This window comes from Hippocampus comes, unplaced genomic scaffold, assembly GCF_001891065.2.
Source record: "Hippocampus comes isolate QL1 unplaced genomic scaffold, H_comes_QL1_v1.1 scaffold132, whole genome shotgun sequence".
Classification (NCBI taxonomy): Eukaryota; Metazoa; Chordata; class Actinopteri; order Syngnathiformes; family Syngnathidae; genus Hippocampus; species Hippocampus comes.
The window spans coordinates 2,173,691-2,190,675 of NW_017805467.1; the positions used below are offsets into that span (position 1 = coordinate 2,173,691).

The following is a 16,985-nucleotide window of genomic DNA, read 5'->3' on the forward strand; positions in this document are numbered from 1 at the left end:
AGTACATACATTTTCAAAATACACTATACATAGAAGTTCTCTTATATTCATTTAAATATCAACACATTCCAAGATCAAATGATACATTGTCAACACATTGGCATTCAGTGTGTAACAATAACACACACACAAAACAAAAAAAAATATTGTGAAAAAGAAAGAAGAAATCCAACAGCAATCTTCTGGTGTGCAGTGCCAAGAATAATAATTTGCTATAATGTTTATCATACAACCATAGTAGTCCATATCAGATTAGATGTGCAAGAAAATTATGGAACCACATTCCTGCAGCTTCTGATTTTTGGACCATACCCAATTGTAACATTAATCCTAGTTGTTCATTAACTGGTTATCTGATCGGTCCAAATATTACAACCCGTTTCCCCCTGTAATTTCAGGAACCTTTTGTTGTCATAGTGACAGTGCACTACTTGCTATGTCAAATAAGGAAATAGCGATTGGGTTTTCTTTGCTTGCTGTTGCACACACTTCAGTGCATTTTAATTGTACGGAAAGATAGAGAAGTTGTCGAATGCTTAATTTCACAGTTCCAGCCAGAAGCAAACTCACTCAGAACAGCAACTAATATTTTATAGAGGGACGACGAAAAGTACAGCAAACTGGAGACAAAATTATTTTTTCACCGTGAGAAGCAGTAAAGAAGGGCACTAAAACCTGTATCGGAAAGCTGCATGAAAAAAAAAACTGCAGATAGGCTCCATCTGAGGAGTTTATACGATCTCATGCGCTCAGTTTTTTTTTTTTTTTTTTTTTGTCGCTTCAGACGAAATGATGTTTCTCTTTTGGAATACACAAAAATTGAAACGCTAATTAATGTGGCCATGGATGATGGCTGCCCAGTCCCGGTTGTACCCTGCCTAGAACACCGGTGGGCAAGTATGGCCAATGGGCTACATATATGCTTTGTTCTTTAAGCTGCCCTGCAAAGCATTTACATCATCAATAATCAAGTATTTAATTTTTTTTTTTTTTACATTTTGTCAATTTTTTCCACCTAAATTTAGTTGAGTCAAATGTTTGATTTTTTTAAAATCCATTTTAAAAAATATAAGCATTATCATAAATAATAAAATATGAATATAATAAAAAAAAACACAGTCTCAAGATTTCTTTTTTTAAATAAACTATGTTTTAAATAAACTATCTTAAGTTTTTAATTGAGTAATGATTAAAATGTATGTTGATGGACATATGAGTGCTTGAAACATTTTTCATGAGAATAAATTCACTAGATTCTGGCAATAGCCACTCATCCACAAAAGACATGTTCTGCCGAGAGGGTGAGACCGACTGCCTGACCTTGTTGTTGACAGTCGGCCTTATCAAAGTGCAAAACTCTGTTCAAGCAATGCAGACGCAGGCAACCATGCCTGCGCTGCATTTGAATCCAGGAAACGAGTCATTTGCTTTCACCTGAGAATCGCAGTTGACTTACATCTCTACCCAGAGGAACCACATTTGAGAGCACGGTCGTGTATTCTTTGCCACATGAGGTACATCTGAGCTGGGAGGAATCGGTGGACCAGCAGCATTTCTTTATAGTAGCAAGGGTCATACGTGTCGACATTGCTGGCGGGGATGTACAGTCCCGCTGTCTTCACTCCCATGTGCGAGCTTGGCGCAAGCGCTGCTTTAGCCAGACACATCCCCATGTAAACGTCATCGATGGGAAGAATGGTAATGGAACGGGACATGTTGTGTATGACTAAAGCTGTGTAGCCCGACAGCAAGAAACCCCCACCCCCGCAGTAGGGCGGATAAGAGTTTGACTCATGCACCTGAACGGGGATGTAATATTTGCTCCCAGATGACCTAATGGGCCCAACATTCTGGATCAGATGCCCGATGAAGAGGTGTTTGCGCCCATCGTTGTCTTTAAGGCTCTGGAGGAACTCCACCATATTGTCCGTGTTGGCAAAAACGTCATCGTCACCGTTGAACAAAAAGCGAGCGTTTGGACAGTTTCTTTCCATCCATTCCAGGAAAAGTACTTGCTTCAAGGTGAGGTTGTAGAAGGAGTCAGTAAAGTCCCACTGGATAATATCGTTGTACTCGCGTTGCTCTGCTTGGAGGAGCTTATTCAGCCTCATCTTCTCAAAGCCTTGATTCGTCGTACCCGAGAGGAAGAGCCTTCTGATCCAAACCCCATTGTGCAATCGCTCCTTCGCCCAGGTCTTGCGCAGCACCTCTCTGCGCTCGTAATTCACAGGAGAGCTTTTAATGACCAATAGGAGGAAGACGTCCCCCGACCGTTCAACTCCGCCACATTTATCAGGCAGGTCCAGTAGCAGAGGGAAGCGGCGACAGTGGCGGTAGTACAGAAAGTCTCTAATATGAGCAGGAAGAGAGTCGAAGCCTTTCATGTTGGCTACAGACATGTTTCGAGGACAAACTGGGCTCGGCCAAAAGAAGGTATCGGTCTGGTTGGTCGCCTCCATAATGCTATTTCGATCCTTTTTCATGCTTGCTTGGAGGCGAATGCTCTTTTGGTCAATAACATCCACAAGGAGATGGATGATGATGAACACAGAGAGAATTCCAAGCAGCAAGTACGTCCGAAGTCTCAAGTGTGTCATCCTCGGAACTGTGCTGAGAGAAAAAAAACAAAGCACAAGACATGATTTATTTATAAACATAATCCTGGGTGCAAATGCGCAATTTAGTACATTAATGAAACAGAGTTTACTGTAAAGATTGCTGTCATTTAGTCAAATCAGTCTCTGTAGTACCGCGACCTCTCGTTTTTGTACCACTGTCATGGTAAAACGCGATCACAAACCGCTGAGGGGCTACTGACCTACCACTGGATATTTTTACAATTAGGTATTTTTAATATTTTACATGACACAGTCTCTCGCTCTCACACACGCACGCGCGTGCACACACATGCAGAAACACACACAAAATTGCAGAAAAAGTTAACCTTTTTATTCCCTTTTGTATTCCCTTCACATCAACAATGTCACATAAAAAGGCTAACAAAATGGAGTGAGAAACTTTGCACCCCCCCCCCCTCCTCCCCAAATAACATCACTGCTTGTTGTGTTTGTTCCAATAAAACTTCAACCCGGTCACGTATTTTTTCCTGTGGCAGGAATTAAAAAGTGACTCATTAACAACACTTTATTAGGGTATATATAAAACTAAGAAGCCTTTTTACTATTTCAAAAATGCTTTTTAATATGTAAGATTACTTGTTTTCACTCTTTAGTTGCACAATGGGACGCAGTCAAATTCTGAGATTTCCATCATACCGTTTTGTGTCAACCCCACAGTAAGCAATTTTGAGCCCACTCTAGAAGATTTGACTAAATGCTCCACTCCAAAAAAAAAAAAGTTGTGGCTGTCTGCTCTCAGCCATACTTTCACATTCGAGGTGCTGACGTGAGCTCAAAAACACACATGAGGTGGCCTGGCAAAAATGCTCGCAGCTGCTGCAGTTGGGTGTGGGATGGAAAGTGAATACTCATTGCCATGTTTCCGTCTTATAGGTGGAATAAGTTGCACGCGTGGTGGAAGGTATTTAGAATCATTTCGCAAACACCAATTCTAATGAAGTTTGGACATTGCGTAAAACATTAATAAAGGCAGAATACAATGGAGTACTATGCTTTGAAAATCATTTTCAACCTGTTTGATGAACCTAACATGCATGTTTTCCGAATATAGGAGAAAGGCAGAGTACCCGGAGAATAAACCAATGTGAACATGGGGAGACAATGCAAACTCAACATCGGAAGGCTGTTGCCATGATTCTAAGCCCAAATCTGAGACCTGCAAGGCAGACGTGCTCAACACTGGTTCGCTGGACTGCCTAAAATGAGTAAATATTTGCACCAAAAAAAAAAAAAAAAAAACATTTCTTCAGTTTGAGCATGAACTTGCTTTTGTGGTGTATTCCGATTGAATAGACGTCGAAAAGGATTTATGGTTACCTACCATTGTACACAATGTCCTAGCTTCACTGGAAGTAGAGTTTTCACCTCTGATTTTACAACACGGAGGCTTTGGAACGACTGGAAAACTTCAACGCCTTGACATGATACTGACCTCACCCTTTTTCCCAACATGACAAAATCCTGTTAACAGCCAATAAAAACACAAATGAGCAAATATAAACTCGGTATGACACACACGCGTTTCTGACGTCACAATAAAACACAAACGGTCGAACCCATAACGGCGTACAGAAACGCCCATGATTATGCTTTACTCAAAAACAGGGCTGAGTTTAGGAAAGTTAATTGAGTTAAAATCTAAAAGTTAGTGAATTTTTGCACTGGTCGCGCAGGTGCAACCAACTTTTTGCACCGGCACAGATTTGGCCGCAGCCTTTTTTGGCACGGGCCAGCATGAGCGTCTTTGCTGATGTGTCGTCGTCTCAACTGCCATTCCGTCGTCTCGTATGATGTAAAGATCAAAAGTCACTGAAGTTATGTTTGGAAAATATTTCACTGTAAAAAGAACTTTCTTTGCAACAAGCAGCAGCTGATAAATCAGGTCAGCTGATAAATCAGGTCAGCTATTTTATATAACTTTAAAATAAGACAAAAACAGGAAACGATAGCACGATAAAAACTTTTGACAGGTAAATAGGTAGGTCGGTCGGTCAGTAGCTAGGTAGCTAAATTGGTCGGTAGGTAGGTAGTGAAGTGTGACTTATGCCCACATTTAGTCATGCCTGTATAATTTCCTCATGCCCGCAGTGAAACTACGTCCTTGAAGCACTCATCAGTTAACTTTGATACACTACTTACTGGAGACGCACAGAGCATTGGAATGCGGCAGTTGATACAAGCTAAGAATCGGTTTAGGAGAAACGAAAGTCCCGATGCCGCACCATCGTTTCGGTACGGCTAAGACCCTCCCGTGTGGAGTTTGCATGCTCTCCTCGTGCCCGCATGTGTTTTCTCCGGATACTCTGATTTCCTCCCACATTTCAAAATTATGCGTGGCAACTTTATGGATCACTTTAAATTGTCCGAATGCGGCAGTTGATACAAGCTAAGAATCGGTTTAGGAGAAACGAAAGTCCCGATGCCGCACCATCGTTTCGGTACGGCTACGACCTTCCTGTGTGGAGTTTGCATGCTCTCCTCGTGCCCGCATGTGTTTTCTCCGGATACTCTGATTTCCTCCCACATTTCAAAATTATGCGTGGCAACTTTATGGATCACTTTAAATTGTCCCCAGATGCGATTGTGAGCATGTATAATTGTTGTCTATGTGTGCCCTGCGATTGGCTGGCAACCACTTCAGGGTGTACCCAAAAAACAGCTGAGATAGGCTCCAGCGTGCCCGCGACCCTCATGAGGAGAAGCGGATTAGAAAATGGATAGATGAATGGAAATGAGTAAAGTAGAAACATATGAGTTCAGTGGACTACATTTTAACAAATTCATAAAAGTATTATTAAATATGAAAAATATACCTCTTCGAATGTATCGATCAAAACTGAGCATTGATAGTTTTCTAAAGTCAGAAGTTTGTATACTGTTCTCATTCTTTCTATCTCATCAAATGACCGACACTTCTTTTACAACTTGGACTTGCCTTATCATTTGTTTAAAAAAAAAAAAAAATACATTTTCCTTAATTCTCTCTTACTGTCCTGTCGGCAGCTCTTGGTCACATTTAAGATAGGCCTACATCAGATGCAATTATTCACCTTTTTTAGGCAATATATCATGCTGTACTTGCTATGATACTTAGTTGCTAACAAATGGCAATGAATAGTCCAGGGGTGTCAAACTCATTTCACATGGTGGGCCACATACGGCCTCGGTAGATGTCAAGTGGGCCGGACCATTAAAATGATACCATACTTTGCTCTAAGTAACCAAAACAATATGTCTTTCCTTTGTTTTGGTATAAAGAAGCACAAGAACATTAGGAAAATGTTGAAATTTAATGAACATATCTTTTACAAAATATTTCATGAAGCACCTTACATTTCCTTCGACAAATGTGCAATTTACTTTTATCATTCACATATATGCATTGCAACTGATCCCACTGATTGTACAAACTTTAACAAGTAATTGGTATTGAAAAATACAGGAATGCACTTTACGATTAAACAAGATTTATGAAGAAAGGAAGTTTTAAACCATTTACACATGCATAAAAAATCTAAAGGTAATCCCTGCCTACACCTTACAAACTAAGGAGAGTGCTATTAAATGTGTAAATGTGAGACCCGCGGGCCGTATGTTTGACACCACTGCTTTACATAATCATCTCGCGGGCCGGATTAAACTCCTTTGCGGGCCGGATCCGGCCCGTGGGCCGTATGTTTGACACCACTGGAATAGTCGATGTGTGGATATGTTAAGAAATTTGAGGATGTGACGGTCACTGTTCTGCAACTGACTGCGCTGGGGCCGGTGGGGGCAAGAAGTCAAACAACTTGCTTTTCAATGGCTGTTGTAATGGAAAATCATTGTGATTTAGCTTTAACCTCCTTTTTTATCTTTCAAATAAACACGTGATGCCTAGTGATGTTACAAATGGAACTGGAGTCGCGAGTCATGCCCCGCACAAAGGGGGCGTGGTTAAATGGAGCCCGTATCTAGGCCCTTCTCGTTTTTTTTCCTCATATCACGTGACCGAAGGCAAATTAGGCCCAGTTTTCAGCGATCACGTGACTGACTCACATCGTGATTTGCTCTCCATAAACAGGAAGTTAGTCCCCCGCATGACCGTCTGACGTGAGTCTTGGATCATTGCTGCGCCACTTCGACTGCTTGAGAATGGAGCCACCCAAAAAGCGAAGGACTTCACCAATTTGGGAGCATTTCGAACAGATATCTCCCAACAAGGTATAAACAGACATGTATAATTAAGCACAGCCTAGGTCTCTATATTTATAAACACACTTTTTTTTGTGTGTGTGTGACTCAAAATATAATAATTACAATTCATTATATATGTAGATACAAATGTAACAAATGTCCCCTGCGAGACGGTTTTCTCAAAGGCAGGGGAAATCATATCCAAAAAAGGAATCGACTGAGCCCCAACACAGTCAAAATGATTTTATTCCTTAACAAAAATCAATAAAATACACCATTCCCTCTATCCAATGTGTGTCCCAGTTACACAAGCACATCAAGTAACTGAACATACAACTGACAAATATGCGGACAATATTTAATGGACAAAACTTCCATTATTTTGTGCCCAGATTTACAGTGATCCCTCGCTACTTCGGGGTTCGTTTATCGCGGATTTTTTTCAAACATGAAAATTATTTATTTATTTACATATACATGGAGTACAGTACTGTATATGTTGCTCTATGTGACTCGCTGTTGTTTTGCAGCTTCTCGCGGACCGTTTGCGGACTTTAATTTATTTTTTTTTTTACCCATTTATGTTAATTGGACTCTACTTCGCGGATTTTCGTTTATCGCGGGTGGTTTTGGTCCCCATTAACCGCGATAAACGAGGGATTACTGTACTGGTTTGTTGCCTGTTAACCTAACATCTGCGTTCCATCAAATGACCAGCAGATATCAGCACTACTAAATGAGCTATTAAATGAGGCCTCGACTGATCAGCCTTTTGGCGAAGCAATTGGCCCAAAAGACTCGATACATTCACGGGGCTTCATCCCGCCATCACTAGTGATGCCCACCCCCCCAAAAAAACCTCCATCAATTTTAAGAGACAAAAATCACTTCGGACGTTGATGTGACGCTTTTTATAGGTAAATGGACTTATTTGATATTTGACTGTCAAAGGTGTCAACTTTTATGGTATTCTATCGACCGCAAAAGAAATTGGCCAGGCATGAAATGTTCATGCAATGTCAAAACCACGCGATAATGCCCCTTCCCTTCCTTTTGAACGGAATATATCTTGGAATACATCCAAACGTGAAATTATTCCTGTCAACTAAACTGTGGACGGTCAAAAAGGCTTCTGAACTCCCATTAAAAAAGTGTCAACTCCCGATATAAAAAGATTGTGTTTTTCTTATTACTCCAGAAGTTTCTACGGAAGAGGATTAGGGCCAATGAAGAAAAAAAAAACCTAGTCCAGGCCGGGCCGCGGCCGGCGTCGGGGACCACTCCCCTGGTTAGGTTCCGAGGTCGGCCGGGTCGCGATGGCACCGGCAGGGGCGTGGTCACCGACGCCGGCCGCAGCCCGGCCTGGACTAGGGCAGCGTAGACTAGGGCAGATGAAGGCAGCGATAACCTTGCATCTGTCCACTCGTCAGGATCTCATGCTGGACAAAAGCCAACACGTCTCCCAGGTCTGACTGGTTCTTTCTTTGAAAAAGACCAAGTCTTTTGCATATCCTTTTCAGAGTCCGAATACTTAAAATAGTTTGAGCATTATGTGCTAAAATTGCAAGTATTTCCTTATTGCTGAATCCAAGTCTAAAGCATAGCTTGATCAAGTCATCCAAATCTGGATTTCCAGACACTGTTTGAGTTGCACCCTCCATCAGTCACTTTATCTGTACAAGAAAAGAGACAACAATTACAATCTGACAAAAAACAACGGTGGACATTTTGAAAACATGACTGTATGACCGTATGCTTGTTGAAAGTTTTTAATAATGTTCTCGCTCATGGTACTGTGTTAGTTCAAACTCAAGTATACTCATATTCAGTAAGTAGTCTAAAAGCAAATAGAGCTGCGTGTGCACATACTTCCTACGACACGCCCGCGTGATCAGTGTGTTCAGTTCACGGTAATTAGGCTGCAATGATGCTCAAGCCGGCCACGGTCATCCACACAAAGGGGTTCGATATCGAGAGTGGTGTTGTTTTTAACAACGTTATGTGGCGTCACAGGGACGCACCCATTTAAATTGGTTACTTTCTATCTATTCACACGAATGTAAACTGGGTGCATCCATTCATGACATTCGGACTAGCAACGGAGTTACAAGCTCCATGGAGCACGTTAACTATGGACACGATAGCCACCAAATGAAACAAACACGACGCACTGTTTACTCACCCTCTGCTCCTCCAAAAGTGAAAGGATGTCCTCCGACACTCCTCGGCCACGCAAAAAGTCGCTAGGTGACGACATGTCCTTTCTTCCAAGCCACACCACACGCTGATGGTCCCCCGACAATTCATAGCCCCACGAACGTCACAATTAAATCAGATCAGAAAACCTTTATTAGTCTCGCAATGGAGAAATTCCCAATTCACAGCAGCAAAGTTATGAAAGGAAGACGTAGAACAACAAAATATAGGAGCTGCTGGAAAGGCAGCCACTCTCGCGGCGCCATCCTGAAGTCAAAATAACAAAAATAACACAACACATAAGACACAGACAGTTGTGCAATCTTCACCACTTTCCTGCATACACTTTGTTGTCTGAAGCAAGATCAGAATTCTGAGATTAAAGTCTCACTTTTGTAAATTGAGAGGTTCATAGTTTTGTAGTGGATAGCTCTACTTTAGAAATGGGCAAAAGGAGAGATGGAATCCTTTGAAGGCAGCTTTTTATTTTCCCACGTCTGCACCTCCGCACGAACGAACGAGACGAGAACACACTTTCCCGGTAACACAAAACACTTCTTGGTTTCCTTAACCAATCAGATAATATCAACATAAACTTGTTTAAACAATTATTAAACGGAATATAACCTACGTAACTGTAACACAAAAGAATATAATGCTCAAATATAAAATGAAAATAATTAATAATTTAACATAAGATTACACTTTAAAGTCAGAATTCTGAGATTAATGTCAGAATTCTGATTTTCTGCGAATAAAGTCAGAATTCTGACGTCAGAATTCTGAGATAAAAGTGAAAATCTTGCCAACCTTGTTTTTTTTTCTTCATTGGCCCTAATCCTCTTCCGTAAATTTCGGTATTTTTGTTAGGTCATTTTTAATTTTCTTTGAAATTGGAACAACTAAAAATGTTTCTTTCCACAACTGCAGCTGAAACAAACCTTTCGATATGTCGCAGTTTTGGTAAAACAAACAAACAAAAAAAAAACCCGAAGTGTTATCAATATGTTTCGCTTTTCTAATAATTTTAACCGGGATCAATACTAAATAGTAAACTGTTAGAATGAGAAATGGGTGAAAGTACTTACTTTGTCAGAGACCTTCAGCTTTTTTTGAGCGAGCGCGTGTGGTGAGCGTGTGCAGAAGCACAGCCGAGTAAAACACTGCGGTCAAGCCAGCCTCCACTCGCAAAACGCCGCTCGCTGGCGACAGATTACCGTAATGCACAGTATTGACGATCGCAGTGGCGGCTCACTTGACTTCGATTTTGCGAGTGGAGGCTGGTTTGAACGCAGTCGTAAAACTGTCACCCACTGAACAGGCGGGGCCAGATAACTGTCAAACACACCATCAGATATTTTCTTCATTTAAAAACAAGATTTCCTAAGTATTTTGGGGGAGGGAAAGGGACGAATTAATGGCATTTCACTGTATTTCAATGGAGAAAATGTATTCATTATACTGTACTCTTTAAGCTTGGTCACGGAATGGATTTGGATCAACCAACCATACAAATGATGACTGTAGCCTGGAGAGGAAAGGCACATCCACACAATAAGATTTAGACCTGAAAATGACTATAATAGACCACAATCATAGGATCCAGTGGGTTCATGTCTGAGTCGAGGGCACATTCGGGAAATCGTGAGTCATTGTAGGTAAACAGCACATCAAGACCTTACTGCACAATATGACCCTATTACTCAATCCATTTGGTAACTTCCTCAGATTGTGTGCTGGGCTACAATGTTGACACAGTTGAGCAGTGACAGAATCAGTGTGACATGTTTTTGGTTGTTTTTTTTTTAGATGACTACGAAAATCATTGTTTGGGAAAAATAATAGATTTCACAGTTAATCATTCGACAAAACAAATGTATGTGACTCCTCAGACACATCACACACATCAATCTGTCTGCAGTGCATTTGTACCATGTGACCAAATATGTCATTAAAAACAAACTATTAATCATACAGAAGACACGAAAGTTTTATCCCGCTAAAGCTGAAATTACGTATATATTTGTGTTAAAATAACTAGCAGTTGTTTTTGCTATGAAGACAGACTGTGTGTGTGTGTGTGTGTGTGTGTGTGTGTATATACTGTGTGTGTATATATATATATATATATATATATATATATCAGTAGCTATTGTAGACTCATAGAACACTAAGAGACCCAGTATTCAGTGTATTTAATTGAATAATTAATTCTAAGTGTTTTGTTCAAATAACAGTGGTATGGATTTCAAAAGGTAAGGTCAGTCATTTTGGGGAAAAAAAAAAACAAGTGTAGGTTAGGTGGGTGATATTTTTACAAATTATTAACCAAATGAAAGTGTTGAGTGGTATTACAGTATCAAGTGTTAAGAGTTTCCCACAAAAAACATTTTGTGGGAAACTGTCACACTTCTAACAAGTCATTTATATTTGGTCCTCATAAGTTATGTATTTGGACAAGCAATGTATTGTTTAATGTACTGTCTACACTTTTGTCATCATCACTTTCATGTGCAGGCACCAATGATTTCAAACTAAAGTTTGAATTTTGCTTCTCAACCATCGGTTGAATGAGGAATGCCACTGGATGTTTTGGAACGACTCTCCACTCCCTCCGTGGGCTGAAAACACGTGTCCATCCTGTGTCGAAGGCGTCTCCGCAGCTGCAAGCGGCGTTGGACTGAGATTGTGTTGTACTCTTGGGCCTTTAGCTTGGCGTAGTAATCTGAGAATTTATTGAAAAGGAAGGAGATAGGCATTCCGTTCAGGATGATTCCGAAGGAGATGCAGCCAAAGGCCACGATGCGGCCCAGAATGGTCACAGGGACCACGTCCCCATAGCCCACGGTGGAGATGCTGACCTAAGATAGAAAAAAAAGGGAACTGACGAGTTATTTCCTTCTCATAAAAATGATTCATTTGAAATGGCAGGTTTAAGAATACATCCACCCATCCATTTTTTTTCTCAACTCAACTCAATTGTATTTATTGAGTCCTTTCATACAGCCATCGCTGCATGCAAAGTGCTGTACATGGAGCAACTATCATATATACAACAATAAAGCAATAAATCAGTCACAAAGACGGTAGGAAGCACCAAACAGTAAAACTAAGATCAAGTCTAAGTCATGCTGAGTCAAATGCCAAAGAATACAAGTGAGTTTTGAGGCGGGTTTTGAAGATGGGCAGCGAGGGGGCTTGCCGAATGTTCAGTGGGAGGTCATTTTCTGTAATGTTTATCCTCATTAGGGTCCTGGGTGATGCTGGAAGGGTATATCCTGGGCTGGTCGCCAGACAAATGCAGGCCACCTATACTGGATGTTGATAAACAGCCATTCGCACTCATATTTAAATCTACAGTCTGGAGAATTTAGAGTTTTCGATAAAGTTACCTTTTAGAATCCCCAAAATGTTATTTATCCTTGCTGGGTAATTAGCTCACGTGTATGTTTTCGGAATTTAGGAGAAAGCAATCAAAATTATTTCACAGGTGTTAATCTGTGAAATAATTTTGAAACGGACCTGAAAATGAGTAAATCGCTTGCTGAGTTCAAAAACAAATTCAAGAGAATAGTACAAAAAACCTACATCAATCAGAGTTAAGGTGATAAATTCTAAACATTCATTAAATCAAAATTAAGTTTATAAATGGAGTCATGTACTGCAATATCCATTATGAATACAAGAGAAAATCGACATATGAAAGTGCTAGGGTGTGTATGTATAAAATCCCGATAAAAACCAAAAGTTGTAAAAATATCACGGTTAAGGGTAAAAGCATGAGCTTTTATGGAGACTTCTTTCTTTCTTCCTTTTTTCTGATTGATATAACAATGATCTATTTATATATAAATACATAACTTGGGGTAGGACTAGGTAAGTTTTTTACTTCTTCCTACTCCTTTGAACATAATAATTGTGTTGTATGATGACTGTTTTCTCTTTCCTTTTTACTATTTTACTTACCTTACTTTCTGTCAATTTATTACTGTATATGTTTTTATGTTCAACAAACAATAAACAAACAAACAAAGCGGGAGTACCCGGAGAAAATCCAAAAAGCCATGCAAGCACTGGGATGTGTGCTCACCAGAAGGCCACATGCTGCCGGCTCAAGAATACGCCAGTAAAACAGCCAACAACTTTCATTTGGGCAGCAACAGAAAGCGAGGAAAAACAAAAGCGCCATCTCAAAAGTGGATGGAGGAAGGATTTGAAGACATTCCTACTTGTTGTATACGTCTCTGTTGAACGTGGTGGCGAGTTACAAGCTGCGGCGCTGGTATGTTGGCGTACATTTTATGGAGTACACTATATGAAGCCATCTGATAATCCACCAGCAGCTGTGGAGATGCAAACCAAATAAGGACGTGACGGACCAAACCAAATTTGACCGCTAAACTGAAAAGAGCCGATTGCAAATTCCAGCTAATTAATGGGACGCCTGTCATTTGCGCGCTGAGTGGAGGAGGTGACGACGGTGTTCAGAGAGATGTGCTTATTTGTTTGAGTCGACAACAGCTGATTGAGGCAAGGCGTAGCGGATTGTACCGTGCTCAGTTCATGAATTCAGCAGTAGAGTCTGCTCGTGAAGTTGGTGCTATGCCAAGCAGTCCCTCAATCACCTGTTGAGTACTTGTCCTTTTCAAAGCAGTTTCTTATTCACTTTTTCCCGGATGGAGATGTGTCATAGTAAGCACTTCACGTCTTCATCTGATGACCTCCCAGAAGGTAGAATTAGATGATTACCAGTGTGTGTCTACAGTATCTATACTCACTGCAGCCCACCACCAGGCATGCGGAATACTGCTGATGGGCGAACCCTCCGTCTCCCTCTCGGCCGAATGCAGGAGAGCAGAGAAAGTAAAAATTCCCATGGCAATGAAGAGCAATATGCACGAGGCCTGCTGGTAGCATTGGCGCAGCGTGAACCCAAAGGCCCTCATGCCGGTTGAGTGGCGGGCGAGTTTTAAAATGCGAAAGACCCTCAGCAGCTTGACCACTTTTAGGACATGACTGAGCTTGCTGACGCTCGCCAGGGTCCTGAGGTCTTCGTGTGTGTTCCCGTCCCCCGAGCCAAAAGCGGCTTCCAAGATGATCTGGGCGAAATAAGGCATGACTGCCACCATGTCTACAAAGTTGAGCCCACTCCTCAAAAAGATTTGCAGGTTTGGCGTGGTGGCAAGGCGAGTGAAATACTCCAAGGCAAAGAACACAATGGTGACGATCTCCACCCACTCCATGTGGGGTTTTCCCCCAACTCGAAAGTTTTGAAGCTCCTCCACCGTGTTGAGAGACATTGCCACAATAGAAAAGAGGACAAAGAGGTTGGAGACCACGCTGAACGCTTTGGCCGGAATCGAAGAGTAAGGATTCTCCACGATGTTCCACAGGCTTTTTCGAATCTTCCCAAACAGCATGTCCTCGAATAACTCATCGTCGTACTTGACTTCGATCTCAGCCATGAGTTCCCTTTCCACCTTCAGGTTGTCCTTCATTTCATCCACCTTCTCCTCGAGCACCATGCAGCAGCAGCGCGTGGTGTCCTCGAGGCTCAAGCCCCAGTATGCAATCTCCTCCTCAAAGTTGATTGGACACATTTCTCTGATGACCCACAGCTCTCCGCTGGCATAAAAATGGCAGATGTGGTGGAAAAAAGCAGGATCGTGGTCAAAGAAGAATTCATTGTTTTTTACCGAGTAGTCGTCGCAGAGGGTGATGAGTCGGGCTCTGTCTGTGCTGGCCGCGAGGGAGCCGATGCGAGTGTGAGGATATTTCATGGCACACTTTTTGGGGATGTGGAAAACTTTGCCGCCAACATTAACCTTGATGCTGTGATGCTGGTAGGGTTTCTCTTCCCCCGCCGGGCACTCCGGAGAGTCCAGGTTCTCCAGAGAGCTCCACGCTTTCACTGCATTCTTTTGAGAAAACGGAAACGTCTTCTTGTCTCCTGCACCTTTTGACAGGCAGTTGATTGTGCTACGGCGACTTTGCAAACGTCTCTGCGGCTGAGCGCCATCTACAGCCATTGCATCTGTGGTTAAAAGCAGGAAGTCAGCCCTGACGACACAGCACCAAAAAAAAAAAAAAAAAGAGAGAGAAAAGCACAATAGGAAACCCTGCCGGAAAATGAGTGTCCCGGCACACGCAAACTTGCTGAGTTGTCAAAAAGAATCCATGTGGGCCTGGTTGGTTGCCGTGGTATTCCAGTAAAAGGCAGTCTTTCTGTTGACTGGCGACGATCCTCCTGCACAGTCACTTTGCTGAGGACACAAAGGCGTTTGATGTGTTAGTAGAACAGTCACTGAGAGTAAACGTTTGAGCCACTTAATCTTATTGGTGAGTCTCCAAGTTTCCTTAAGAACTAAATGAAGTGGGGGTGGCGGGGATTAGCCAACAAAGTTGATTGAAGGATTTTCGAGGGATAACAAACTCAAAGGGTCAGTTGAGGGCCTGTGAGTTTGGTTGTTCCTCTTTAACATCACACGTTCCCATTTTTGTGCAGAACTATGTATATTATGATATAATCAAATATATTCACAGTTGCGGAAGGAAATACAGTATTTCACACTGAATCTGTCATTTTACCATTAAACGGTACTGCTACAAGCTTGATTCAGTTCAACATGGACATGTTGAAACTACTGAGAAAAAAGGCTGCCTCTCTGACAGTGTCAATAAAAGCAATATTTAAATTTTAATATTGTGCAATTTAATTTTGCAATATTAATTTTCGAACACGCAGTTGTCATGATAAACCTCAGTTTCTTAAAAAGGAAACACAATTTGAGTGTGTAAGCATGTTTATTTCGGTTTAAAAATGACATTTTCAATGTTGTCTTTCAAAAACACGTTTTTCAGTTTACTTAAATTCTATAAACGTGGATGGCAACTTCACTAATTCATTTTTCTTTAACTTTTATACATCCAAATAATCGAATTGAACCCTACACGTCTGCAGGCTGACGCACTAACCAGTCAACCACACTTTATTTTTGTCAACAATTGTGCGCACAATCCCCATCAATCAAAACACAGCCTCTTCTTTCACACTTAGGTCAGGTAATACTAGAGATGGAGAACATTAACCACATCAAGCGGCCCGAACGAGCAGGTGACACGGGACAAGCAATGTCACTTTCTGGACCAGTTCCATCGAGCCATCCATCTTCTGAACCATTTATAGTCATTGAGAACCAGTAAGTCAAATTCAAGAGTCCAGTTACAAGGTAATAATGAATGTGTAATCCCTCCACGTTCAAAGGAGGAATCACACCCGAGTATAGCAATGTGGCTACTGTGGAAAAAGAAGTACACGTTTCCAAACATCCATATTCTATAGGCAGTGGATGAGCTGTAGGATAGCACAGATGAATTTTAGCGACAAGCAGGGCTGTGGACTGGTCGCGGCAATCAAAAGCCTTTAAATGATCCTCGTGTAAACTTTAAAAATTTATTTTTTGAATAGAGCAGGTATAGAGACAAAGTCAATGGGACAATGATTTTGAAATACTTTCAATTTGTTGATGAATCTACAGGTACCGGTAAACAGGAATATAGCATTACTGGTGGTCCCAAAACGGAACCCTGGGGCACGCTACAAGGTAGGGTGGCTGGCAAAGGACCTCTACAAACAAACAACAAAAATTGAGGACACAACTAACGATTGGGTAGATTGACTAACGCAATTACAGATTGTGATCAGAAACAGAAGGCCCCGTTTCACAGGGAACAGGAAGTCGTGTGATACCAGGGAGGTATTTCTATACAAAGAAGTGAAGAGACAGAAATACCCAAGGGGAAAAAAAAACTTTAATAGATTAATTCTTTACAGTCAGTTTCATTTATGGTGCAAATACAAAAGTGCAACAGGACATATGTTAATTAAAGCCTCTATTTTAATAACAAAACAGCAGTTTGTGCCATGCTTTTGTTGATCCTTCAACTTTCTTTTTTTTTTTTTTTTTTTTTTTT

At 41.3% G+C, this 16,985-nt stretch overlaps 2 protein-coding genes across 4 annotated transcripts; both read right to left on the reverse strand.

Moving 5' to 3' along the window:
* Positions 1-754: 754 nt before the first annotated feature.
* LOC109519123 (N-acetyllactosaminide beta-1,3-N-acetylglucosaminyltransferase 3) lies at positions 755-10,191 on the reverse strand. 2 transcript variants are annotated; one of them, XM_019875474.1, is made up of 3 exons: positions 10,100-10,166; positions 3,961-4,100; positions 755-2,610 (listed from the first exon to the last, which is right to left on the reverse strand). In XM_019875474.1, exons 2-3 carry the CDS (start codon positions 4,089-4,091, stop codon positions 1,461-1,463), a joined length of 1,281 nt encoding a protein of 426 aa, XP_019731033.1. In that variant the 5' UTR covers positions 4,092-4,100; positions 10,100-10,166; the 3' UTR covers positions 755-1,460. The 2 variants fall into 2 exon arrangements, with proteins under 2 accessions (XP_019731033.1, XP_019731032.1); XM_019875473.1 differs by lacking the exon at positions 3,961-4,100 and having other exon boundaries at positions 10,100-10,191.
* A 1,003-nt stretch (positions 10,192-11,194) lies between these two features.
* Positions 11,195-15,589, reverse strand: LOC109518950 (potassium voltage-gated channel subfamily V member 2-like). 2 transcript variants are annotated; one of them, XM_019875143.1, is made up of 3 exons: positions 13,790-15,589; positions 13,241-13,354; positions 11,195-11,872 (listed from the first exon to the last, which is right to left on the reverse strand). In XM_019875143.1, exons 1-3 carry the CDS (start codon positions 15,038-15,040, stop codon positions 11,567-11,569), a joined length of 1,671 nt encoding a protein of 556 aa, XP_019730702.1. In that variant the 5' UTR covers positions 15,041-15,589; the 3' UTR covers positions 11,195-11,566. The 2 variants fall into 2 exon arrangements, with proteins under 2 accessions (XP_019730702.1, XP_019730703.1); XM_019875144.1 differs by lacking the exon at positions 13,241-13,354 and having other exon boundaries at positions 13,790-15,587.
* Positions 15,590-16,985: the final 1,396 nt, after the last annotated feature.

Bases quoted from the DNA above. Each gene is read 5' to 3' on its own strand.
- LOC109519123 (XM_019875474.1), bottom strand. From the start codon at position 4,091: ATGTTGGGAAAAAGGGTGAGGTCAGTATCATGTCAAGGCGTTGAAGTT. The intron at 2,611-3,960 runs GTAGGTAACCAT...TTTTTCTCTCAG, and splicing joins CTAGGACATTGTGTACAATG to CACAGTTCCGAGGATGACAC.
- LOC109518950 (XM_019875143.1), bottom strand. From the start codon at position 15,040: ATGGCTGTAGATGGCGCTCAGCCGCAGAGACGTTTGCAAAGTCGCCGT. The intron at 13,355-13,789 runs GTGAGTATAGAT...GCATCTCCACAG, and splicing joins ATGCCTGGTGGTGGGCTGCA to CTGCTGGTGGATTATCAGAT. The intron at 11,873-13,240 runs GTAGGAATGTCT...TTTCTATCTTAG, and splicing joins AACAGAGACGTATACAACAA to GTCAGCATCTCCACCGTGGG.